Source organism: Oncorhynchus nerka, linkage group LG14 (assembly GCF_034236695.1).
Source record: "Oncorhynchus nerka isolate Pitt River linkage group LG14, Oner_Uvic_2.0, whole genome shotgun sequence".
In the NCBI taxonomy this organism is placed as follows: domain Eukaryota; kingdom Metazoa; phylum Chordata; class Actinopteri; order Salmoniformes; family Salmonidae; genus Oncorhynchus; species Oncorhynchus nerka.
The window spans coordinates 13039175-13066899 of record NC_088409.1 but is presented as its reverse complement, the minus strand read 5'-3'; the positions used below and the strand labels follow the sequence as shown (position 1 = coordinate 13066899).

Sequence of the window (27725 nt, the reverse complement as noted above, 5' to 3'; positions counted from 1 at the left end):
TCAGAGGCAGTAGGGATGACCAGGAATGTTCTCTGTTTAGTGAGTCCTCCAGATCAGAGGCAGTAGGGATGACCAGGAATGTTCTCTGTTTAGTGAGTCCTCCAGATCAGAGGCAGTAGGGATGACCAGGGATGTTCTCTGTTTAGTGAGTCCTCCAGATCAGAGGCAGTAGGGATGACCAGGATGTTCTCTGTTTAGTGAGTCCTCCAGATCAGAGGCAGTAGGGATGACCAGGGATGTTCTCTGTTTAGTGAGTTCTCCAGATCAGAGGCAGTAGGGATGACCAGGGATGTTCTCTGTTTAGTGAGTCCTCCAGATCAGAGGCAGTAGGATGACCAGGGATGTTCTCTGTTTAGTGAGTCCTCCAGATCAGAGTCAGTAGGGATGACCAGGAATGTTCTCTGTTTAGTGAGTCCTCCAGATCAGAGGCAGTAGGATGACCAGGGATGTTCTCTGTTTAGTGAGTCCTCCAGATCAGAGTCAGTAGGGATGACCAGGAATGTTCTCTGTTTAGTGAGTCCTCCAGATCAGAGGCAGTAGGGATGACCAGGGATGTTCTCTGTTTAGTGAGTCCTCCAGATCAGAGGCAGTAGGGATGACCAGGGATGTTCTCTGTTTAGTGAGTCCTCCAGATCAGAGGCAGTAGGGATGACCAGGGATGTTCTCTGTTTAGTGAGTCCTCCAGATCAGAGGCAGTAGGGATGACCAGGGATGTTCTCTGTTTAGTGAGTCCTCCAGATCAGAGGCAGTAGGGATGACCAGGGATGTTCTCTGTTTAGTGAGTCCTCCAGATCAGAGGCAGTAGGGATGACCAGGAATGTTCTCTGTTTAGTGAGTCCTCCAGATCAGAGGCAGTAGGGATGACCAGGGATGTTCTCTGTTTAGTGAGTCCTCCAGATCAGAGGCAGTAGGGATGACCAGGGATGTTCTCTGTTTAGTGAGTCCTCCAGATCAGAGGCAGTAGGGATGACCAGGGATGTTCTCTGTTTAGTGAGTCCTCCAGATCAGAGGCAGTAGGGATGACCAGGGATGTTCTCTGTTTAGTGAGTCCTCCAGATCAGAGGCAGTAGGGATGACCAGGGATGTTCTCTGTTTAGTGAGTCCTCCAGATCAGAGGCAGTAGGGATGACCAGGGATGTTCTCTGTTTAGTGAGTCCTCCAGATCAGAGGCAGTAGGGATGACCAGGGATGTTCTCTGTTTAGTGAGTCCTCCAGATCAGAGTCAGTAGGGATGACCAGGAATGTTCTCTGTTTAGTGAGTCCTCCAGATCAGAGGCAGTAGGATGACCAGGGATGTTCTCTGTTTAGTGAGTCCTCCAGATCAGAGTCAGTAGGGATGACCAGGGATGTTCTCTGTTTAGTGAGTCTGCCAGATCAGAGGCAGTAGGGATGACCAGGAATGTTCTCTGTTTAGTGAGTCCTCCAGATCAGAGGCAGTAGGGATGACCAGGGATGTTCTCTGTTTAGTGAGTCCTCCAGATCAGAGGCAGTAGGGATGACCAGGATGTTCTCTGTTTAGTGAGTCCTCCAGATCAGAGGCAGTAGGGATGACCAGGGATGTTCTCTGTTTAGTGAGTCCTCCAGATCAGAGGCAGTAGGGATGACCAGGGATGTTCTCTGTTTAGTGAGTCCTCCAGATCAGAGGCAGTAGGATGACCAGGATGTTCTCTGTTTAGTGAGTCCTCCAGATCAGAGTCAGTAGGGATGACCAGGAATGTTCTCTGTTTAGTGAGTCCTCCAGATCAGAGGCAGTAGGATGACCAGGGATGTTCTCTGTTTAGTGAGTCCTCCAGATCAGAGTCAGTAGGGATGACCAGGGATGTTCTCTGTTTAGTGAGTCCTCCAGATCAGAGGCAGTAGGGATGACCAGGATGTTCTCTGTTTAGTGAGTCCTCCAGATGTAGGGATGACCAGGGATGTTCTCTGTTTAGTGAGTCCTCCAGATCAGAGGCAGTAGGGATGACCAGGATGTTCTCTGTTTAGTGAGTCCTCCAGATCAGAGGCAGTAGGGATGACCAGGGATGTTCTCTGTTTAGTGAGTCCTCCAGATCAGAGGCAGTAGGGATGACCAGGGATGTTCTCTGTTTAGTGAGTCCTCCAGATCAGAGGCAGTAGGGATGACCAGGAATGTTCTCTGTTTAGTGAGTCCTCCAGATCAGAGGCAGTAGGGATGACCAGGGATGTTCTCTGTTTAGTGAGTCCTCCAGATCAGAGGCAGTAGGGATGACCAGGAATGTTCTCTGTTTAGTGAGTCCTCCAGATCAGAGGCAGTAGGGATGACCAGGAATGTTCTCTGTTTAGTGAGTCCTCCAGATCAGAGGCAGTAGGGATGACCAGGGATGTTCTCTGTTTAGTGAGTCCTCCAGATCAGAGGCAGTAGGGATGACCAGGGATGTTCTCTGTTTAGTGAGTCCTCCAGATCAGAGGCAGTAGGGATGACCAGGGATGTTCTCTGTTTAGTGAGTCCTCCAGATCAAGAGGCAGTAGGGATGACCAGGGATGTTCTCTGTTTAGTGAGTCCTCCAGATCAGAGGCAGTAGGGATGACCAGGAATGTTCTCTGTTTAGTGAGTCCTCCAGATCAGAGGCAGTAGGGATGACCAGGGATGTTCTCTGTTTAGTGAGTCCGCCAGATCAGAGGCAGTAGGATGACCAGGAATGTTCTCTGTTTAGTGAGTCCTCCAGATCAGAGGCAGTAGGGATGACCAGGAATGTTCTCTGTTTAGTGAGTCCTCCAGATCAGAGGCAGTAGGATGACCAGGGATGTTCTCTGTTTAGTGAGTCCTCCAGATCAGAGTCAGTAGGGATGACCAGGAATGTTCTCTGTTTAGTGAGTCTGCCAGATCAGAGGCAGTAGGGATGACCAGGAATGTTCTCTGTTTAGTGAGTCCTCCAGATCAGAGGCAGTAGGGATGACCAGGGATGTTCTCTGTTTAGTGAGTCCTCCAGATCAGAGGCAGTAGGGATGACCAGGGATGTTCTCTGTTTAGTGAGTCCTCCAGATCAGAGGCAGTAGGGATGACCAGGGATGTTCTCTGTTTAGTGAGTTCTCCAGATCAGAGGCAGTAGGGATGACCAGGGATGTTCTCTGTTTAGTGAGTCCTCCAGATCAGAGGCAGTAGGATGACCAGGGATGTTCTCTGTTTAGTGAGTCCTCCAGATCAGAGTCAGTAGGGATGACCAGGAATGTTCTCTGTTTAGTGAGTCCTCCAGATCAGAGGCAGTAGGATGACCAGGGATGTTCTCTGTTTAGTGAGTCCTCCAGATCAGAGTCAGTAGGGATGACCAGGAATGTTCTCTGTTTAGTGAGTCTGCCAGATCAGAGGCAGTAGGGATGACCAGGAATGTTCTCTGTTTAGTGAGTCCTCCAGATCAGAGGCAGTAGGGATGACCAGGGATGTTCTCTGTTTAGTGAGTCCTCCAGATCAGAGGCAGTAGGGATGACCAGGAATGTTCTCTGTTTAGTGAGTCCTCCAGATCAGAGGAAGTAGGGATGACCAGGGATGTTCTCTGTTTAGTGAGTCCTCCAGATCAGAGGCAGTAGGGATGACCAGGGATGTTCTCTGTTTAGTGAGTCCTCCAGATCAGAGGCAGTAGGGATGACCAGGAATGTTCTCTGTTTAGTGAGTCCTCCAGATCAGAGGCAGTAGGGATGACCAGGGATGTTCTCTGTTTAGTGAGTCCTCCAGATCAGAGGCAGTAGGGATGACCAGGAATGTTCTCTGTTTAGTGAGTCCTCCAGATCAGAGGCAGTAGGGATGACCAGGAATGTTCTCTGTTTAGTGAGTCCTCCAGATCAGAGGCAGTAGGGATGACCAGGAATGTTCTCTGTTTAGTGAGTCCTCCAGATCAGAGGCAGTAGGGATGACCAGGAATGTTCTCTGTTTAGTGAGTCCTCCAGATCAGAGGCAGTAGGGATGACCAGGAATGTTCTCTGTTTAGTGAGTCCTCCAGATCAGAGGCAGTAGGGATGACCAGGAATGTTCTCTGTTTAGTGAGTCCTCCAGATCAGAGGCAGTAGGGATGACCAGGGATGTTCTCTGTTTAGTGAGTCCTCCAGATCAGAGGCAGTAGGGATGACCAGGAATGTTCTCTGTTTAGTGAGTCCTCCAGATCAGAGGCAGTAGGGATGACCAGGAATGTTCTCTGTTTAGTGAGTCCTCCAGATCAGAGGCAGTAGGGATGACCAGGAATGTTCTCTGTTTAGTGAGTCCTCCAGATCAGAGGCAGTAGGGATGACCAGGAATGTTCTCTGTTTAGTGAGTCCTCCAGATCAGAGGCAGTAGGGATGACCAGGAATGTTCTCTGTTTAGTGAGTCCTCCAGATCAGAGGCAGTAGGGATGACCAGGAATGTTCTCTGTTTAGTGAGTCCTCCAGATCAGAGGCAGTAGGGATGACCAGGAATGTTCTCTGTTTAGTGAGTCCTCCAGATCAGAGGCAGTAGGGATGACCAGGAATGTTCTCTGTTTAGTGAGTCCTCCAGATCAGAGGCAGTAGGGATGACCAGGAATGTTCTCTGTTTAGTGAGTCCTCCAGATCAGAGGCAGTAGGGATGACCAGGAATGTTCTCTGTTTAGTGAGTGTGCCAGATCAGAGGCAGTAGGGATGACCAGGAATGTTCTCTGTTTAGTGAGTCCTCCAGATCAGAGGCAGTAGGGATGACCAGGAATGTTCTCTGTTTAGTGAGTCCTCCAGATCAGAGGCAGTAGGGATGACCAGGAATGTTCTCTGTTTAGTGAGTCCTCCAGATCAGAGGCAGTAGGGATGACCAGGAATGTTCTCTGTTTAGTGAGTCCTCCAGATCAGAGGCAGTAGGGATGACCAGGAATGTTCTCTGTTTAGTGAGTCCTCCAGATCAGAGGCAGTAGGGATGACCAGGGATGTTCTCTGTTTAGTGAGTCCTCCAGATCAGAGTCAGTAGGGATGACCAGGAATGTTCTCTGTTTAGTGAGTCCTCCAGATCAGAGGCAGTAGGGATGACCAGGAATGTTCTCTGTTTAGTGAGTCTGCCAGATCAGAGGCAGTAGGGATGACCAGGGATGTTCTCTGTTTAGTGAGTCTGCCAGATCAGAGGCAGTAGGGATGACCAGGGATGTTCTCTGTTTAGTGAGTCCTCCAGATCAGAGGCAGTAGGGATGACCAGGGATGTTCTCTGTTTAGTGAGTCTGCCAGATCAGAGGCAGTAGGGATGACCAGGAATGTTCTCTGTTTAGTGAGTCTGCCAGATCAGAGGCAGTAGGGATGACCAGGGATGTTCTCTGTTTAGTGAGTCCTCCAGATCAGAGGCAGTAGGGATGACCAGGAATGTTCTCTGTTTAGTGAGTCCCCCAGATCAGAGGCAGTAGGGATGACCAGGGATGTTCTCTGTTTAGTGAGTCCTCCAGATCAGAGGCAGTAGGGATGACCAGGAATGTTCTCTGTTTAGTGAGTCTGCCAGATCAGAGGCAGTAGGGATGACCAGGAATGTTCTCTGTTTAGTGAGTCCTCCAGATCAGAGGCAGTAGGGATGACCAGGAATGTTCTCTGTTTAGTGAGTCTGACAGATCAGAGGCAGTAGGGATGACCAGGAATGTTCTCTGTTTAGTGAGTCTGCCAGATCAGAGGCAGTAGGGATGACCAGGAATGTTCTCTGTTTAGTGAGTCTGCCAGATCAGAGGCAGTAGGGATGACCAGGAATGTTCTCTGTTTAGTGAGTCTGCCAGATCAGAGGCAGTAGGGATGACCAGGAATGTTCTCTGTTTAGTGAGTTCTCCAGATCAGAGGCAGTAGGGATGACCAGGAATGTTCTCTGTTTAGTGAATCCTCCAGATCAGAGGCAGTAGGGATGACCAGGAATGTTCTCTGTTTAGTGAGTTCTCCAGATCAGAGGCAGTAGGGATGACCAGGAATGTTCTCTGTTTAGTGAGTTCGCCAGATCAGAGGCAGTAGGGATAACCAGGGATGTTCTCTGTTTAGTGAGTCCTCCAGATCAGAGGCAGTAGGGATGACCAGGGATGTTCTCTGTTTAGTGAGTTCTCCAGATCAGAGGCAGTAGGGATGACCAGGGATGTTCTCTGTTTAGTGAGTCCTCCAGATCAGAGGCAGTAGGGATGACCAGGGATGTTCTCTGTTTAGTGAGTCCTCCAGATCAGAGGCAGTAGGGATGACCAGGAATGTTCTCTGTTTAGTGAGTCCCCCAGATCAGAGGCAGTAGGATGACCAGGGATGTCCTCTGTTTAGTGAGTCCTCCAGATCAGAGGCAGTAGGGATGACCAGGGATGTTCTCTGTTTAGTGAGTCCTCCAGATCAGAGGCAGTAGGGATGACCAGGGATGTTCTCTGTTTAGTGAGTCCTCCAGATCAGAGGCAGTAGGGATGACCAGGGATGTTCTCTGTTTAGTGAGTCCTCCAGATCAGAGGCAGTAGGGATGACCAGGGATGTTCTCTGTTTAGTGAGTCCTCCAGATCAGAGGCAGTAGGGATGACCAGGGATGTTCTCTGTTTAGTGAGTCCTCCAGATCAGAGGCAGTAGGGATGACCAGGGATGTTCTCTGTTTAGTGAGTCCTCCAGATCAGAGGCAGTAGGGATGACCAGGGATGTTCTCTGTTTAGTGAGTCCTCCAGATCAGAGGCAGTAGGGATGACCAGGGATGTTCTCTGTTTAGTGAGTCCTCCAGATCAGAGGCAGTAGGGATGACCAGGGATGTTCTCTGTTTAGTGAGTTCTCCAGATCAGAGGCAGTAGGGATGACCAGGGATGTTCTCTGTTTAGTGAGTCCTCCAGATCAGAGGCAGTAGGATGACCAGGGATGTTCTCTGTTTAGTGAGTCCTCCAGATCAGAGTCAGTAGGGATGACCAGGAATGTTCTCTGTTTAGTGAGTCCTCCAGATCAGAGGCAGTAGGATGACCAGGGATGTTCTCTGTTTAGTGAGTCCTCCAGATCAGAGTCAGTAGGGATGACCAGGAATGTTCTCTGTTTAGTGAGTCTGCCAGATCAGAGGCAGTAGGGATGACCAGGAATGTTCTCTGTTTAGTGAGTCCTCCAGATCAGAGGCAGTAGGGATGACCAGGGATGTTCTCTGTTTAGTGAGTCCTCCAGATCAGAGGCAGTAGGGATGACCAGGGATGTTCTCTGTTTAGTGAGTCCTCCAGATCAGAGGCAGTAGGGATGACCAGGGATGTTCTCTGTTTAGTGAGTCCTCCAGATCAGAGGCAGTAGGGATGACCAGGGATGTTCTCTGTTTAGTGAGTTCTCCAGATCAGAGGCAGTAGGGATGACCAGGGATGTTCTCTGTTTAGTGAGTCCTCCAGATCAGAGGCAGTAGGATGACCAGGGATGTTCTCTGTTTAGTGAGTCCTCCAGATCAGAGGCAGTAGGATGACCAGGGATGTTCTCTGTTTAGTGAGTCCTCCAGATCAGAGTCAGTAGGGATGACCAGGAATGTTCTCTGTTTAGTGAGTCTGCCAGATCAGAGGCAGTAGGGATGACCAGGAATGTTCTCTGTTTAGTGAGTCCTCCAGATCAGAGGCAGTAGGGATGACCAGGGATGTTCTCTGTTTAGTGAGTCCTCCAGATCAGAGGCAGTAGGGATGACCAGGAATGTTCTCTGTTTAGTGAGTCCTCCAGATCAGAGGAAGTAGGGATGACCAGGGATGTTCTCTGTTTAGTGAGTCCTCCAGATCAGAGGCAGTAGGGATGACCAGGGATGTTCTCTGTTTAGTGAGTCCTCCAGATCAGAGGCAGTAGGGATGACCAGGAATGTTCTCTGTTTAGTGAGTCCTCCAGATCAGAGGCAGTAGGGATGACCAGGGATGTTCTCTGTTTAGTGAGTCCCCCAGATCAGAGGCAGTAGGGATGACCAGGAATGTTCTCTGTTTAGTGAGTCTGCCAGATCAGAGGCAGTAGGGATGACCAGGAATGTTCTCTGTTTAGTGAGTCCTCCAGATCAGAGGCAGTAGGGATGACCAGGGATGTTCTCTGTTTAGTGAGTCCTCCAGATCAGAGGCAGTATGGATGACCAGGAATGTTCTCTGTTTAGTGAGTCCTCCAGATCAGAGGCAGTAGGGATGACCAGGAATGTTCTCTGTTTAGTGAGTCCCCCAGATCAGAGGCAGTAGGGATGACCAGGAATGTTCTCTGTTTAGTGAGTCCTCCAGATCAGAGGCAGTAGGGATGACCAGGGATGTTCTCTGTTTAGTGAGTCCTCCAGATCAGAGGCAGTAGGGATGACCAGGAATGTTCTCTGTTTAGTGAGTCCTCCAGATCAGAGGCAGTAGGGATGACCAGGAATGTTCTCTGTTTAGTGAGTCCTCCAGATCAGAGGTAGTAGGGATGACCAGGAATGTTCTCTGTTTAGTGAGTCCTCCAGATCAGAGGCAGTAGGGATGACCAGGAATGTTCTCTGTTTAGTGAGTCCTCCAGATCAGAGGCAGTAGGGATGACCAGGAATGTTCTCTGTTTAGTGAGTCCTCCAGATCAGAGGCAGTAGGGATGACCAGGAATGTTCTCTGTTTAGTGAGTCCTCCAGATCAGAGGCAGTAGGGATGACCAGGAATGTTCTCTGTTTAGTGAGTCCTCCAGATCAGAGGCAGTAGGGATGACCAGGAATGTTCTCTGTTTAGTGAGTCCTCCAGATCAGAGGCAGTAGGGATGACCAGGAATGTTCTCTGTTTAGTGAGTCCTCCAGATCAGAGGCAGTAGGGATGACCAGGAATGTTCTCTGTTTAGTGAGTCCTCCAGATCAGAGGCAGTAGGGATGACCAGGAATGTTCTCTGTTTAGTGAGTCCTCCAGATCAGAGGCAGTAGGGATGACCAGGAATGTTCTCTGTTTAGTGAGTCCTCCAGATCAGAGGCAGTAGGGATGACCAGGAATGTTCTCTGTTTAGTGAGTGTGTCAGATCAGAGGCAGTAGGGATGACCAGGGATGTTCTCTGTTTAGTGAGTCTGCCAGATCAGAGGCAGTAGGGATGACCAGGAATGTTCTCTGTTTAGTGAGTCCTCCAGATCAGAGGCAGTAGGGATGACCAGGAATGTTCTCTGTTTAGTGAGTCTGACAGATCAGAGGCAGTAGGGATGACCAGGAATGTTCTCTGTTTAGTGAGTCCTCCAGATCAGAGGCAGTAGGGATGACCAGGAATGTTCTCTGTTTAGTGAGTCCTCCAGATCAGAGGCAGTAGGGATGACCAGGAATGTTCTCTGTTTAGTGAGTCTGACAGATCAGAGGCAGTAGGGATGACCAGGAATGTTCTCTGTTTAGTGAGTCTGCCAGATCAGAGGCAGTAGGGATGACCAGGAATGTTCTCTGTTTAGTGAGTCTGCCAGATCAGAGGCAGTAGGGATGACCAGGAATGTTCTCTGTTTAGTGAGTCTGCCAGATCAGAGGCAGTAGGGATGACCAGGAATGTTCTCTGTTTAGTGAGTTCTCCAGATCAGAGGCAGTAGGGATGACCAGGAATGTTCTCTGTTTAGTGAGTCCTCCAGATCAGAGGCAGTAGGGATGACCAGGAATGTTCTCTGTTTAGTGAGTTCTCCAGATCAGAGGCAGTAGGGATGACCAGGAATGTTCTCTGTTTAGTGAGTCCCCCAGATCAGAGGCAGTAGGGATGACCAGGAATGTTCTCTGTTTAGTGAGTTCGCCAGATCAGAGGCAGTAGGGATGACCAGGAATGTTCTCTGTTTAGTGAGTTCTCCAGATCAGAGGCAGTAGGGATGACCAGGAATGTTCTCTGTTTAGTGAGTCCCCCAGATCAGAGGCAGTAGGGATGACCAGGAATGTTCTCTGTTTAGTGAGTTCGCCAGATCAGAGGCAGTAGGGATAACCAGGGATGTTCTCTGTTTAGTGAGTCCTCCAGATCAGAGGCAGTAGGGATGACCAGGAATGTTCTCTGTTTAGTGAGTTCTCCAGATCAGAGGCAGTAGGGATGACCAGGGATGTTCTCTGTTTAGTGAGTCTGCCAGATCAGAGGCAGTAGGGATGACCAGGGATGTTCTCTGTTTAGTGAGTCTGCCAGATCAGAGGCAGTAGGGATGACCAGGGATGTTCTCTGTTTAGTGAGTCTGCCAGATCAGAGGCAGTAGGGATGACCAGGGATGTTCTCTGTTTAGTGAGTCTGCCAGATCAGAGGCAGTAGGGATGACCAGGGATGTTCTCTGTTTAGTGAGTCCTCCAGATCAGAGGTAGTAGGGATGACCAGGAATGTTCTCTTGATAAGTATGTCAATTAGACCATTTTCCTGTCCTGCTAAGCATTCAAAACATTTTAGGAATGTAATGAAGTAAAATGAGTCAAAAATATGATTACTATAGTACAGATTCACCCCCAAAAATACTTTAAAAGTACTTTACACCACTTCAAAAGGGAAAAAAATTGAATCAAATACAACCAAGGGACACAGTACAGTGTACTGTCCACACTCCCTCTCACCCATACAGCCCAGATGCAGAAACAGGTTTTAAAGTAAAGTACAGATACCCCCCAAAAACTGCTTAAATTGTAAAGTATTTTTACTTAAGTACTTTAAGACCACTGCGGTTTATAAATTAGGCCCCTGGCCTCTACAGACTCTGTGACATGGCTGGCCCTCTGAAACACGTTGTAGATTACATTTCACTGCAGTGTTAAACATAGATGTGCAGCTGTTAACCCCATGCACCCGGCAGTAACCACCCAGACTGGGGTTACTTACACAAAGCCACTTTAACGGAATTCTAGTTGCAGTTGCAAGTGACGTAATCTCAAGCAACTCTGCGGTTAAATGAAGCAACTCAAATGTGATTAAAATTGCACGCAACAGCCAATCAAATTGAAGCGGATGGTTTGAGAATTCTAAACTCAACCCATGTCATCTGCTGCATTACGTTGTGGATTCACTAATGTGTTCACCCAACGGTTTGGTTATTGTAGTCTGTACAATTTAGCTAGTTAGCCTAAAGGACATTGCAAACACCAACACAGCTAGCTAGTCAAAATGACACGGCAAACACCAACACCTAGTTAGTTAACAACGAGCTAACCAAGCTAGCACAGTTCATGGTGGACAATTTCAGTTGAAACTGGTCAAGGAGAGGTGTGGCTTCTCTTCGAAATTACATTTATTGACTGCTAAACCATGTACAAATAACTTGTATACAATTCCTGTTGTGTTAGTCTCTGTTCTGTCAACCCTGATTGCGGGTTGTTCTGCGCAGCACAAACAGCTGTGTTGACATGACAATTGGGTCGGAATTCCGAACCTTCAAATGGATCATGTGACAAAAGTGTTTGTTTTGATTGGCTGTTGCTTGCAACGAGTTGCACAAAGTTTGAACTGGATTCAACCAAGTTGCAGATGAGATGCTTATTGGTTGCAGGGGGGTGTTTCCCCAAGCAACCAATAAACAACTCAAATTGCTGGCCAGTTGCGCCGTGTACTGGCAGACTGACTGGCTAATTGGCCATACCATACATTCAAACACTTGTGGCCAAAACGTTCCAGACTGCTGTTGTTTGAGTCATGGCCGTTATTGGCACAGTCCGTTCTGACAAGATGGAGGAGACATTTATATAGTGGCACTGAGTGCCTCTTCCTCTCCCCTCCTTCTCTTCTCTCTTAACTGATGATATGATGGAGTGTGTATGTTACCTTGGCGAGGGAGCGGACTATGGGGCTCTCTATGATTCCCTTGAGGAAGAGGAGGTCGATGTCTTTGGCCCCCGTGGTGGGAGGCAGGTCTCTCAGGTTATCCAGCACCTGCTGCATGGCTGGAGGACAAACACAAAATGTTTTAAAAAAGAAAAAGAAATACTATTTGTATATCCACAAAATCAATAGTTCTATGCAGACTTGCAATCAGAAGGCCACATAATGTCAGCCTGTGTATATGGCAGAGACGTGAAAAGGGTCAAGGGGTCTGAATACTTTCCCAATGCACTGTATGTACAGGTACTTGTATAAACGGCCTGTCTCACACCTTAGTAGATATCAGGAAGACCAGGCGGTCATGTCTAGTTTTATACAACGAGTCGGTCTGATCCTGAAACACATTCCAGCCTGTGTCTATAAGTTACCAGCGGCTAAATTTATGAAGTTAAAATGTCTATTTACTCTGTTCCATCTGACTGCTGAATCCACTGTCTCATCTACCCTGACAGGTCATTTATAAACTTGATCTCCACTATAAAAAGCATCTAGACATTATCTACCATTTCTTTGAGACTAACATTTAGTTTTCAACAGCGGAGATTTGTATAAACCTTTCTGTCTGTCTCTCTGACATTTGCTAACTGTTTTCAATATTCAAATTCGATCTCCAGCTGTCCCATAGTAATAAACGAGTCAGGACAAGACAAACAGGGAGGCAGGCAGCATTTCTCAGCCAGTTGAAATCATGAATCAGCTGGGATCATTTTTACATACATATATACACTGCTCAAAAAAACAAAGGGAACACTAAAATAACACATCCTAGATCTGAATGAATGAAATATTCTTATTAAATACTTTTTTCCCTTTACATAGTTGAATGTGCTGACAACAAAATCACACAAAAATTATCAATGGAAATCAAATGTATCAACCCATGGAGGTCTGGATTTGGAGTCACACTCAAAATTGAAGTGGAAAACCACACTACAGGCTGATCCAACTTTGATGTAATGTCCTTAAAACAAGTCAAAATGGGGCTCAGTAGTGTGTGTGTGGCCTCCACGTGCCTGTATGACCTCCCTACAATGCCTGGGCATGCTCCTGATGAGGTGGCGGATGGTCTCCTGAGGGATCTCCTCCCAGACCTGGACTAAAGCATCCGCCAACTCCTGGACAGTCTGTGGTGCAACGTGGCGTTGGTGGATGGAGCGAGACATGATGTCCCAGATGTGCTCAATTGGATTCAGGTTTTGGGAACGGGCGGGCCAGTCCATAGCATCAATGCCTTCCTCTTGCAGGAACTGCTGACACACTCCAGCCACATGAGGTCTAGCATCGTCTTGCATTAGGAGGAACCCAGGGCCAACCGCACCAGCATATGGTCTCACAAGGGGTCTGAGGATCTCATCTCGGTACCTAATGGCAGTCAGGCTACCTCTGACGAGCACATGGAGGGCTGTGCGGCCCCCCAAAGAAATGCCATTCCACACCATGACTGACCCACCGCCAAACCGGTCATGCTGGAGGATGTTGCAGGCAGCAGAATGTTCTCCACGGCGTCTCCAGACTCTGTCACATGTGCTCAGTGTGAACCTGCTTTCATCTGTGAAGAGCACAGGGTGCCAGTGGCGAATTTGTCAATCTTGGTGTTCTCTGGCAAATGAAAAGCATCCTGCACTGTGTTGGGCTGTAAGCACAACCCCCACCTGTGGATGTCGGGCCCTCATACCACCCTCATGGAGTCTGTTTCTGACCGTTTGAGCAGACACATGCACATTTGTGGCCTGCTGGAGGTCATTATGCAGGGCTCTGGCAGTGCTCCTCCTGCTCCTCCTTGCACAAAGGCGGAGGTAGCGGTCCTGCTGCTGGGTTGTTGCCCTCCTACGGCCTCCTCCACATCTCCTGATGTACTGGCCTGTCTCCTGGTAGCGCCTCCATGCTCTGGACACTACGCTGACAGGCACAGCAAACCTTCTTGCCACAGCTCGCATTGATGTGTCATCCTGGATGAGCTGCACTACCTGAGCCACTTGTGTGGGTTGTAGACTCCGTCTCATGCTACCACTAGAGTGAAAGCACCGCCAGCATTCAAAAGTGACCAAAACATCAGCCAGGAAGCATAGGAACTGAGAAGTGGTCTGTGGTCCCCACCTGCAGAACCACTCCTTTATTGGGGGTGTCTTGCTAATTGCCTATAATTTCCACCCGTTGTCTATTCCATTTGCACAACAGCATGTGAAATGTATTGTGAATCAGTGTTGCTTCCTAAGTGGACAGTTTGATTCCACAGAAGTGTGATTGACTTAGAGTTACATTGTGTTGTTTAAGTGTTCCCTTTATGTTTTTGAGCAGTGTATATACAGGCATACAAAGAAGTGTCAATTGAAAAAATGTCAAACGAAACAAAGAGCAGCTAGTTTCCAGTCTTTCCAGCTTCAGTTTGATGTGATTGTGTTAGCTGTGCTGTTGCCTAGCTCCTATTGAACAACAGTGTCCTGACAAGAGAACACATTTTCTATGCCAGGTGAAATCACGCCTCATTAGCACATTGGATGTATCCAAATAAATTTCACTAGAAAACAGCTTAAACAAATGCAACTGCAGCTCCTTTGCTGTCTGACCTGATTGTAAGTTATCCGTAGTTGGCTAGCTAGCAAGTAAGGGATAAGAACGTTGCCAGCCAGTATGGCAATAGAACATTTAGAACGAACAAACCATAACAATGATGCCAGCTGATTCGTGATTTCGACTGGCTGAGAAAAGCTGCCTCCTGTCTCGCCCCGACTCCTTCATTACTATGGGACAGCTGGATATTACATTGTTTCAATATTCAAATGTTGCAAATGTCGGAGAGACAGACAGCAAGGTTTATACAAATACCCACTGTTGTAAACTAAATGTTAGCCTAAAAGAAACGCGAGATAATGTCTACATACTTTTTATAGTGGAGGTCAAGTTTATAAATTGCCTGGCTGGGCTGATGAAACAGTGGATTGTGTAGTCAGAAAGAACAGATTCAATTTAAAGTCATAGATTTAGCCGGTGGTAACTTATGGAATAGACACCAGGTGGAATGCAGTTTTAACCAACCAGCATTCAGGATTAGACCCACCCTTTGTATAATTCAAGATGGATGTTGATGAAACACCCCTTTAAGCACCAACTGTCAGAGCAGCTCACAGATTACTGCACCTGTACATAGCCCACCTATAATTTAGCCCAAACAACTACCTCTTTCCCAACTGTATTTAATTAATTAATTTATTTTGCTCCTTTGCACCCCATTATTTTTATTTCTACTTTGCACATTCTTCCATTGCAAAACTACCATTCCAGTGTTTTACTTGCTATATTGTATTTACTTTGCCACCATGGCCTTTTTTGCCTTTACCTCCCTTCTCACCTCATTTGCTCAAGTTGTATATAGACTTGTTTATACTGTATTATTGACTGTATGTTTGTTTTACTCCATTTTAACTCTGTGTCGTTGTATCTGTCGAACTGCTTTGCTTTATCTTGGCCAGGTCGCAATTGTAAATGAGAACTTGTTCTCAACTTGCCTACCTGGTTAAATAAAGGTGAAATAAATCCAATTAAAATAAATAAAATAAATAAATATATATATTCCATTTTTTATTCAAATGGAATGGAGTCAAATGGCCTCTGTGCCACATGGCCACTGAGCCTGATACTCCTCCACATTACCATATGAAATACCCATTGGGGGGAAGGCAGGCCCGCATCAGTTGAATGGAACAGAACTTCACCTTAGTGACTGTTCCCTCTGCTCTACACAATACATATCTGTTTATTTTATGTGATGATAAAAGGCTCATACGACAGAAAAATATTTGTATGTTTTCTTTCACAGTGATAGCGACTCTGACTGGGAGGCCCCGGTGCCCATCCCCCACTGAAGCGGGTTCATCCAGCCAGACTCCTGCTGTCTCCGGCTCCACACCTACCCCCGCCCGGCCATCTAGAGGTGTGAAGACAGGAACAAAGAAGCGGAGGAAGGGAAGTGAGGAACCTGCTGGCAGAGAGGTAGAGGGGCAATGGCACTCTGTGCTGGAGAAGGATGTGGAGCCACATCCTCCAATATTCAGACCAAAAAGGCCACCAGGACCTCAGCTCGACATGACATCAAATTACAGCCCCATGCAACTTTTTCAATTGTTTTTCACCCCAGCAGTTGTTGATTCCCTGGTGTGTAATACTAACAAGTATGGGGCTAGGAAGCAAGCAGGAAAGAAAGAGGCATGGAAGCCCATTTCCATGTCAGACCTTTTCTGCTACTTTTCACTGGTAATTTACATGGGGCTGGTGAAGTTAAAAACCCTAAAGGATTAATGGAAAACAGCCACTCTATCACCCCCCCCCCACTGTCATGTCCTCTACAAGGTTTTTAAATATCTCACGGGCGCTTCACATCAGTGACCCAGAGGTTGATGAGGAGAATGACAGGAGGAGAGGCACCGCAAGGTTTGACAGGCTCTGCAAAGTCAAACCTCTCTACCCCAGCATGGTTGAAGCCTGCAAGATCCATTTTCAGCCCGCCCAGAACTTGTCCATAGATGAGAGGATGGCAGCCTCAAAGGCCAGAATTGGCCTAAAACAATACAAACCAACTAAGTGGGGTTACAAGCTGTTTGTTTTGGCTGATTCTGTGTGTGCATACACATGCAATTTTTTTGTCTATGAGGGGAAGAACACGTGTGCACCTGGTAAAGGACTTTTTTACAGAGCTATGACTCTGTAGTGGAGTTATTGGATTTTCAACTGTTGGGGAAGGGCTACAAACTCTTTGTGGACAACTTCTACACAAGCCCTACCCTGTTTGCAGACCTGAGGAAGCTGGAGGTGTGGGCTTGTGGCACCATTCAGACCAACAGAGTGGGCTTTCCAAAGACCAAGGGAAATGACATGAGGGCTGAGCGGGGTACCATGCGATGGATCCGTGAAGATGGCCTGCTGTTTGTGAAGTGGATGGACACCAGAGAGGTGGTGATGTGCTCCAGTGGAGATGGCCTGCTGTTTGTGAAGTGGATGGACACCAGAGAGGTGGTGATGTGCTCCAGTGGAGATGGCCTGCTGTTTGTGAAGTGGATGGACACCAGAGAGGTGGTGATGTGCTCCAGTGGAGATAGCCTGCTGTTTGTGAAGTGGATGGACACCAGAGAGGTGGTGATGTGCTCCAGTGGAGATGGCCTGCTGTTTGTGAAGTGGATGGACACCAGAGAGGTGGTGATGTGCTCCAGTGGAGATGGCCTGCTGTTTGTGAAGTGGATGGACACCAGAGAGGTGGTGATGTGCTCCAGTGGAGATAGCCTGCTGTTTGTGAAGTGGATGGACACCAGAGAGGTGGTGATGTGCTCCAGTGGAGATGGCCTGCTGTTTGTGAAGTGGATGGACACCAGAGAGGTGGTGATGTGCTCCAGTGGAGATGGCCTGCTGTTTGTGAAGTGGATGGACACCAGAGAGGTGGTGATGTGCTCCAGTGGAGATGGCCTGCTGTTTGTGAAGTGGATGGACACCAGAGAGGTGGTGATGTGCTCCAGTGGAGATGGCCTGCTGTTTGTGAAGTGGATGGACACCAGAGAGGTGGTGATGTGCTCCAGTGGAGATGGCCTGCTGTTTGTGAAGTGGATGGACACCAGAGAGGTGGTGATGTGCTCCAGTGGAGATGGCCTGCTGTTTGTGAAGTGGATGGACACCAGAGAGGTGGTGATGTGCTCCAGTGGAGATGGCCTGCTGTTTGTGAAGTGGATGGGCACCAGAGAGGTGGTGATGTGCTCCAGTGGAGATGGCCTGCTGTTTGTGAAGTGGATGGACACCAGAGAGGTGGTGATGTGCTCCAGTGGAGATGGCCTGCTGTTTCTGAAGTGGATGGACACCAGAGAGGTGGCGATGTGCTCCAGTGGAGATGGCCTGCTGTTTGTGAAGTGGATGGACACCAGAGAGGTGGTGATGTGCTCCAGTGGAGATGGCCTGCTGTTTGTGAAGTGGATGGACACCAGAGAGGTGGTGATGTGCTCCAGTGGAGATGGCCTGCTGTTTGTGAAGTGGATGGACACCAGAGAGGTGGTGATGTGCTCCAGTGGAGATGGCCTGCTGTTTGTGAAGTGGATGGACACCAGAGAGGTGGTGATGTGCTCCACTATCCACAAGTCCTTCAGTGGAGATGGCCTGCTGTTTGTGAAGTGGATGGACACCAGAGAGGTGGTGATGTGCTCCACTATCCACAAGTCCTTCAGTGGAGATGGCCTGCTGTTTGTGAAGTGGATGGACACCAGAGAGGTGGTGATGTGCTCCACTATCCACAAGTCCTTCAGTGGAGATGGCCTGCTGTTTGTGAAGTGGATGGACACCAGAGAGGTGGTGATGTGCTCCAGTGGAGATGGCCTGCTGTTTGTGAAGTGGATGGACACCAGAGAGGTGGTGATGTGCTCCAGTGGAGATGGCCTGCTGTTTGTGAAGTGGATGGACACCAGAGAGGTGGTGATGTGCTCCAGTGGAGATGGCCTGCTGTTTGTGAAGTGGATGGACACCAGAGAGGTGGTGATGTGCTCCAGTGGAGATGGCCTGCTGTTTGTGAAGTGGATGGACACCAGAGAGGTGGTGATGTCCTTCAGTGGAGATGGCCTGCTGTTTGTGAAGTGGATGGACACCAGAGAGGTGGTGATGTGCTCCAGTGGAGATGGCCTGCTGTTTGTGAAGTGGATGGACACCAGAGAGGTGGTGATGTCCTTCAGTGGAGATGGCCTGCTGTTTGTGAAGTGGATGGACACCAGAGAGGTGGTGATGTGCTCCAGTGGAGATGGCCTGCTGTTTGTGAAGTGGATGGACACCAGAGAGGTGGTGATGTCCTTCAGTGGAGATGGCCTGCTGTTTGTGAAGTGGATGGACACCAGAGAGGTGGTCATGTGCTCCAGTGGAGATGGCCTGCTGTTTGTGAAGTGGATGGACACCAGAGAGGTGGTGATGTGCTCCAGTGGAGATGGCCTGCTGTTTGTGAAGTGGATGGACACCAGAGAGGTGGTGATGTGCTCCAGTGGAGATGGCCTGCTGTTTGTGAAGTGGATGGACACCAGAGAGGTGGTCATGTCCTTCAGTGGAGATGGCCTGCTGTTTGTGAAGTGGATGGACACCAGAGAGGTGGTGATGTGCTCCACTATCCACAAGTCCTTCAGTGGCGATCACGTCGTCAGGCGTGTGAAGGATGCTACTGGGGCATGGACCACCAAAAATGTCCCCATTCCTGCAGCCATCAAGGACTACAACAAGAGCATGGGAGGTGTAGACTTGTCAGACGCTCTTATAGGGTACTACAATGTTCTACATAAGACAAAGAAATGGTACAAGACATTGTTTTACCATTTCATTGACATTGCTGTGGTGAATTCCTTCATCCTCCAGAAGGAAATGGCCAAGAGCTGTGGACAGCCCCCCATCTCACAGCTAGTCTTCAGGGAGCTGCTCATCCAGGAGCTTGCTGGCTACAGCAAGTCCACTGCATCACATTCTGCCACCTCTGCCGCCTCTGCCGCCTCTGCCGCCTCTACCTCCTCTGCCGCCTCTGCCGCCTCTACCTCTGCCGCCTCTACCTCTGCCGCCTCTACCTCTGCCTCCAGTGGTGTTCATATGCCACAGTTCATTACTGCAGGCATGACTGTACCTCAGGGCCAAAAGGGCAAAGCATGGAGGCGTCGTTGTGTTCTTTGTCACATGAAGTCCCCCATCACCTGCACCAGTTGTTCAGTTTTTGACTGCTATGGGACTGCTTTAGGGCTTCAGTTGTTCAGAAAGAGACTGCTATGGGACATGGCACAGGCAGATTGTGTAGAGGGCTTCAGTTGTTCAGTTTGCTTTACAGCAGAAAGAGACTGCTATGGGACATGGCACAGGCAGATTGTGTAGAGGGCTTCAGTTGTTCAGTTTGCCTCTGCTTTATAGCAGAAAGAGACTGCTATGGGACATGGCACAGGCAGATTGTGCAGCTTCAGTTGTTCAGTTTGCCTCTGCTTTACATCAGAAAGAGACTGCTATGGGACATTAGAGGGCTTCAGTTGTTCAGTTTGCCTCTGCTTTACATCAGAAAGAGACTGCTATGGGACATGGCACAGGCAGATTGTGTAGAGGGCTTCAGTTGTTCAGTTTGCCTCTGCTTTATAGCAGAAAGAGACTGCTATGGGACATGACACAGGCAGATTGTGTAGAGGGCTTCAGTTGTTCAGTTTGCTTTACAGCAGAAAGAGACTGCTATGTGACATGACACAGGCAGATTGTGTAGAGGGCTTCAGTTGTTCAGTTTGCTTTACAGCAGAAAGAGACTGCTATGGGACATGACACAGGCAGATTGTGTAGAGGGCTTCAGTTGTTCAGTTTGCTTTACAGCAGAAAGAGACTGCTATGGGACATGGCACAGGCAGCAAAAGATTGTGTAGAGGGCTTCTGAACGGTCTACCCCTGGTTTTTTAATATATATTTTTTCTAATAATTTTTAAAACATTTTTATAATTTTTTGTGTGTGTTAGAATTGCTTTTTGATAAGTTGTATATAGTTATTTACAATGTTGTATATAGTTATAGGTCATTTCATCAATTCGGCCACTTGGGTACATTTGGGCAACTTGTGTGGGACACCTGGGTGACTTCATGCTAAATGTCATGTAGCTCACCCATTCCTGAAGTTATCAGTCTGAAACCTTGCCCTCTTGTGTTATCCATCAAAATTATCTCCAGCATCCTATTCTAGTACATATGAAAGATGATGCTACAACAATAAAAAACAAAAAAATGCTCTTTCTTTCTCTTTTCTTCCACCAGATCTACTGTGTTATATTCTCCTACATTCAATTAACATTTCCACAAACTTCAGAATGTTTGCATTCAAATGATACCAAGAATATGCATATCCTTGCCTCTGGGGCTGAGCTACAGGCAGTTAGATTTGGGTAGGTCTTCAGGTGGAAATAGAGAACAAAAGGTTGCAGCCATAACAGGTTAAACTGTCTATTTTAACTTCTATGGTAACGACATTTGATTTGGATATTAATGAGTGCACAGTGACAAATTCCAAAAATCCCAATCAAACACAAATGTAGGGCCTTGATGTAAAATACCTGGCATAACAAGGGTGAAACAACTGGAGCAGTAAGCGACCATCAATGGAGTGATTCAGTACGAAAAGCCTTCATTTCCATAACCCCAACAAGCAACTCGCTAAAACAATGGAGAAGTTCCAAATGGCATCCTATTCCCTTTATAGTGCACTACTTTTGACCAGGGCCCATCATAGTGCACTATATAGGGAATAGGGTGCCATTTGGGACAGACATTGACGGGTCCCACTGGTAGATGTCTCCAACATTAACTATATAAGAGAACAGAACCGTTTCCCAATTCAAGCCTATAAGTGGTTACTGGTGAAACACTCAAACCAAGGCTTGTCACAGCATATACTTAAAGCTTTCTCTGGTCTACGTTCTAATCTTCACAAGAAACATCATGACAAAATCACAAGGACTTTGACTTGCACACACCAACATAGAGGTAACAAAATAAAGGAAAGCCCAAAATAGGGCGTTGGGCACCACGAGCCAACAGAACAGCTTCAATGCACCAAGGCAAAGATTCTACCAGTGTCTGGAACTCTATTGGATGGATGTGAGACCATTCTTCCATGAGAAATTCCATCATTTGGTATATTGATGATGGTGGTGGAAAACACAGTCTCAGGCGCCGCTCCAGAATCTTCCATAAGTGTTGAAATTGGGTTGAGATCTGGTGACTGAGACACACCCTTTAAACCCCTATGATCCTTTGAGACTCAATATTAGGTCAGGTGTTCCTAAGGTGTGGTATACTCAGGTGTATTATACAACAATCTGACATGTAAACAAACCCCATGTAGCCACAATGCAAACAACAGCGACCCATTATAACACCTTGTAAATGATATGTTTTTGAGAGACATTTGAATGGAACAATAACACTACAGGATGAACTTTCCCCAAGGTACAGATCTATGATAGGCTTCTCCGCCTCCAATCCTAACCTTAACCATTAGTGGGGGAAATGCTAAACTTCTCCCATGATCAGTGTCTAAGGGCAACTTCACCCTACATCAAAACCAGTCTGTCTGCCCTCACCTCAGGCAGACTGACAGACAACACAGCACCTGGAAGGCTGGAGAGGGTAGGGAACCCACATCAAAAGGTTTCCACTTCATCAGCTACCAACCAGGATGTTAACAACGTTGATCGCGCTTTTTTTACATAGTTTCAAAGTCTTGGTGGAGAGGATGGTTTTTTCCCCCACTCCTCCTGGATAAAGGTTAAGCCCCAAATAGCATCCTATGAGCCCTGGTCAGAAGTAGTTCCCTATAAAGGGAAAAGAGTACAAACTGTCCTCACCAACCCCAGTGTCCAGACAGAGGAGAGTACAAACTGGCCTAACCAACCCCAGTGTCCAGACAGAGGAGAGTACATACTGCCCTAACCAACCCCAGTGTCCAGACAGAGGAGAGTACATACTGCCCTAACCAACCCGTGTCCAGACAGAGGAGAGTACATACTGCCCTAACCAACCCCAGTGTAGAGACAGAGGAGAGTACAAACTGCCCTCACCAACCCCAGTGTCCAGACAGAGGAGAGTACATACTGCCCTAACCAACCCCACTGTCCAGACAGAGGAGAGTACATACTGCCCTAACCAACCCCACTGCCCAGACAGAGGAGAGTACAAACTGCCCTAACCAACCCCAGTGTCCAGACAGAGGAGAGTACATACTGCCCTAACCAACCCGTGTCCAGACAGAGGAGAGTACATACTGCCCTAACCAACCCCAGTGTAGAGACAGAGGAGAGTACAAACTGCCCTCACCAACCCCACTGTCCAGACAGAGGAGAGTACATACTGCCCTAACCAACCCCACTGTCCAGACAGAGGAGAGTACATACTTCCCTAACCAACCCATCTGTCCAGACAGAGGAGAGTACATACTGCCCTAACCAACCCCACTGTCCAGACAGAGGAGAGTACATACTGCCCTAACCAACCCATCTGTCCAGACAGAGGAGAGTACATACTGCCCTAACCAACCCCACTGTCCAGACAGAGGAGAGTACATACTGCCCTAACCAACCCCACTGTCCAGACAGAGGAGAGTACAAACTGGCCTAACCAACCCCACTGTCCAGACAGAGGAGAGTACAAACTGGCCTGGGAGTACAAACCCATCTGTCCAGACAGAGGAGAGTACATTGGAATGGAGCATACAGGATGAACTTTCCCCAAGGAATGGAAGGCTTCTCCGCCTCCAATACTGGCCTACAAACCAACCCATCTGTCCAGACAGAGCAGAAAAGACATTTCCACACACATTGTTCTCTTACACCTTAACATCATGAATGGAGCATTGTGGAATCAGGATGAACTTTCCCCAAGGTACAGATCTATGATAGGCTTCTCCGCCTCCAATCCTAACCTTAACCATTAGTGGGGGAAATGCTAAACTTCTCCCATGATCAGTGTCTAAGGGCAACTTCACCCTACATCAAAACCAGTCTGTCTGCCCTCACCTCAGGCAGACTGACAGACAACACAGCACCTGGAAGGCTGGAGAGGGTAGGGAACCCACATCAAAAGGTTTCCACTTCATCAGCTACCAACCAGGATGTTAACAACGTTGATCCGCTTTTTTACATAGTTTCAAAGTCTTGGTGGAGAGGATGGTTTTTTCCCCCACTCCTCCTGGATAAAGGTTAAGCCCCAAATAGCATCCTATGAGCCCTGGTCAGAAGTAGTTCCCTATAAAGGGAAAAGAGTACAAACTGTCCTCACCAACCCCAGTGTCCAGACAGAGGAGAGTACAAACTGGCCTAACCAACCCCAGTGTCCAGACAGAGGAGAGTACATACTGCCCTAACCAACCCCAGTGTCCAGACAGAGGAGAGTACATACTGCCCTAACCAACCCCGTGTCCAGACAGAGGAGAGTACATACTGCCCTAACCAACCCCAGTGTCCAGACAGAGGAGAGTACAAACTGCCCTAACCAACCCCACTGTCCAGACAGAGGAGAGTACATACTGCCCTAACCAACCCCACTGCCCAGACAGAGGAGAGTACAAACTGCCCTAACCAACCCCAGTGTCCAGACAGAGGAGAGTACATACTGCCCTAACCAACCAACCCCAGTGTAGAGACAGTACAAACTGCCCTCACCAACCCCAGTCCAGACATCTGTAACCAACCCCAGTGTCCAGACAGAGGAGAGAGTACATACTGCCCTAACCAACCCCACTGTCCAGACAGAGGAGAGTACATACTGCCCTAACCAACCCCACTGTGCCCTAACCAACCCCACTGTCCAGACAGAGGAGAGTACATACTGCCCTAACCAACCCCACTGTCCAGACAGAGGAGAGTACATACTGCCCTAACCAACCCCACTGTCCAGACAGAGGAGAGTACATACTGCCCTAACCAACCCCACTGTCCAGACAGAGGAGAGTACAAACTGGCCTAACCAACCCCACTGTCCAGACAGAGGAGAGTACAAACTGGCCTAACCAACCCCACTGTCCAGACAGAGGAGAGTACAAACTGGCCTAATCAAACACGCTGTGGCTGGGTTGTCCAGATAGATGGACACACACACAGACACACACAGCAGAAAAGACATTTCCACAAGACACATTGTTGTCCCTCTTCACACCTTAGTTACTCAGACATCATGAATGGAGCATTGTTTCAAACATAGATTCACGTTTAACCAATCAGTGTTAAAAAAACATACGTGACAGAAGAATGGAAGTAGTAAAGTAGGAAGTGAACCTCTGACACTCACCTGTGAATTGTGCTCCAATGCAGCGCAGCGACTGAAAGCCCTACTCCCAGTACACACCAGTCATCTGGTGCCCTGCCTGCCTGTGGCAACACAGAAGAACCTGAAAAGGAACACAGGGAGACAACACCTTGTTATTACCCAATGCCCAATAATACGGGATTGCTAGGGAACCTGAAATGCTTGCTTTCCAACTTAAATACCTTCAGAGTGACTCATCTGAAATAGCAGCGTCGACCTTTAAAGGACAATAGTCCAACCATTTCAGTCTTGCTGTAGACAACATGCTGTAATGTTCAACCGTTTCCATTTGGTCAGATCACTGCCACTCCAGAGGGCTTTCATTCCTCACTCTTAGTGTGTGCTTTCTGATTGGACAAAGAACGTCATGTGGTCATACCGGTCTGGGGGGGGGGGGACTGAAAAGCATTAATCGCATTATGTTGATTAGCCTAGAGGTCAAGAGTGCAAGTAGTCAACTCCAGAGCTGCCAAGTCCCTGGTATCATTGTGTGGCCTATATTTGTCAGGTTGGTTTTCATCACCACCAGGATCAGTAGCATTGAAAGCGTTCAACATTCAAACCGTCCAGATTCTCTACCCAGGCCTTCTCCCTGAGGTGTGTGTACTTAACTCACTCCACCTTGTGGGTTCCCACATGAAAGAAATACTAGTGTATACTATGGTAGGAATACTGTAGTATTCACTGTAGTGTTGTAAAAACACTACTAGGCTTGGGCGATATACCGGGCTATTTCGAAATATCGACAGTATGATTTTCAATACCGTTTAAAAAATGACTTATTTTGGGGTTGGGGGCACCCCTACACGCTGGACATACATTCACCCCCGCACGCTGGACATACATTCACCCCCGCACGCTGGACATACATTCACCCCCGCACGTTGGACATACACTCACCCCCGCACGTTGGACATACACTCACCCCCGCACGTTGGACATACACTCACCCCCGCACGTTGGACATACACTCACCCCCGCACGTTGGACATACACTCACCCCCGCACGTTGGACATACACTCACCCCCGCACGTTGGACATACACTCACCCCCGCACGCTGGACTGAGGGTGATTGCCTGCACCACTGCTTATAACTATAACTAACTACAAGAAATCTGTGTCAAATAAATCCCTGTTTACTATAGTAAACAGTACAGAATCAATATGACAGTATGAAAAACATTAATATATACTGTAGTGTTTACAGTTTACTATAGTATAAATACTGTAGTACATTTATATATAGAGAAAAAGTAATTACTGTAGTATTTTTGCAGACTGTAGTGTTTACAGTTTACTGTGGTACAAATCCTGTAGTATTTTTTATTTTATAGAAACAGTAATTACTGTAGTGTTTTGCAGACTGTTGTATACTGTAGTATTTCCTGAAGTGTTTTGGGGGACATTACTGTATGTAGTATTTACTGAAGTGTTTTTGTTTATCTTTGAGACAGAAGTGGGGAGCTTTCTCCTTGAGGAAAAATACTGGAGAAAGAATAAAGGAGCAGATAACCTGTAGATAAGTAGGACTGGGTTCTGAACGGGGACTTCAGAGCTTCTGCTCTTTTCTATTACCACAGGGAACACATTGTATGGTTTGTACTTGTCATGTAGGTTTCTGACTTACGGGTGGCACAAATTGTGATATGGGGGAGGGGGAATGGGCAGGGTATATGCAAATTAAATACTGTAGTATTTACTAGTGTTTTTTTGTGTGGATAATACCTTAATATGTATTATAGCATTGTACACTATACTACACAATTATATACTAAGTACTACACATGATCGAGGGAATTGTACTACTACAGTATGTAGTATACTAAGTTTTACTACAGAATTCTATAGTATTACATAGTAAACTGTAGTATTTTTTTATGTGGGTTTAAATTAGAGCACTGGATGGGTTTAAGCATGAATTTGAGAGGGGATTATATCCACCATATTCCTTAAAGCTAGAATCCTTAGTTGCTACATTAATTTGTTGACTTCTAAATGAATGCTATATACACACATTGATTCATGAAGAATATAGGCTAACTTATGTCTCATGAGCTTAGTTCAACTGTTGTACCCCATCAGAACACAAAATATAAACTCCAATGTTTGTAAACAATGGAAATGGAAACACTGTATAGCCTCAAAACATGGTAATACCTAGAATGTTGATATCATGGATGGTCAGTCTTTGCATCCATAGCTCTGTCTATGCATTTGAGAGTGGTCACATTTATCCAGGCTCTTCTGAACAAACCCGAGGCGGGATGGGCCACTTTGTTATTGTTTCAACTGAGGACTCCAGGTTCACACCAGTCCATTCCTTTTCAAATACTGTATGTGAGGGGAAGTGAATGAGTGCAGTACACACTGACTACACACTTCAGAGGGAATCAGAATTCACACCCTGGTTGTCTCCCAAATAGCACCCTTTGCCATTTGGGAGACAACCAGGGTGTGATACACACTGCTGCTCTCGCCAGCAGCATTCCCACAGAGGCTGAAATTCTCTGGATTCTCCAACACCTCAATTAAACCCTGAAGCCAGCCAACCAGCGTCCCAGCCAGGGACCAGGGGGAAAGGACCAGACCAGCGTCCCAGCCAGGGACCAGGGGGAAAGGACCAGACCAGCGTCCCAGCCAGGGACCAGGGGGAAAGGACCAGACCAGCGTCCCAGCCAGGGACCAGGGGGAAAGGACCAGGTGGAAGGGACCCAGCCAGGGACCAGGTGGAAGGGACCCAGCCAGGGACCAGGTGGAAGGGACCCAGCCAGAGACCAGGTGGAAGGGACCAGGTGGAAGGGACCCAGCCAGGGACCAGGTGGAAGGGACCCAGCCAGAGACCAGGTGGAAGGGACCAGGTGGAAGGGACCCAGCCAGGGACCAGGTGGAAGGCAGTTAAGAACAAACTCTTATTTTCAATGACGGCCTAGGAACAGTGGGTTAACTGCCTGTTCAGGGGCAGAACGACAGATTATGTACCTTGTCAGCTCAGGGATATGAACTTCCGGTTACTAGTCCAACACTAACCACTAGGCTACCCTGCCGCCCCATATAATAAGCAGCAGGCTACAGGGATGAATGGGGTTCACTGTCAGACCAGAGAGGCTTATTCAGGAGAGTGCTTCAGTGTAATGTTACAGACCATTTCAATAGAAAAGTATGCTTTCCTATCTGAAGGATCGTACTACTGTACTCCATTGAATAAGCCACCCGTCTGTCCCCTGGACCACCCCCTCAGCTTTACGGACA

General features: G+C 47.7%; 1 protein-coding gene across 1 annotated transcript in view; it reads right to left on the bottom strand.

Moving 5' to 3' along the window:
- Positions 1 to 27725, bottom strand: part of pals2a (protein associated with LIN7 2, MAGUK p55 family member a) — a 52588-nt gene that overhangs the window by 23160 nt on the left and 1703 nt on the right. Inside the window, exons 2-3 of the mRNA XM_065027438.1 lie at positions 24457 to 24556; positions 11602 to 11720 (exon numbers count right to left, since the gene is read on the bottom strand). Of these exons, the coding sequence (XP_064883510.1) occupies positions 11602 to 11718 (117 nt within the window). The 5' untranslated portion in view covers positions 11719 to 11720; positions 24457 to 24556. The remainder of the gene's footprint in view (positions 1 to 11601; positions 11721 to 24456; positions 24557 to 27725) is intronic.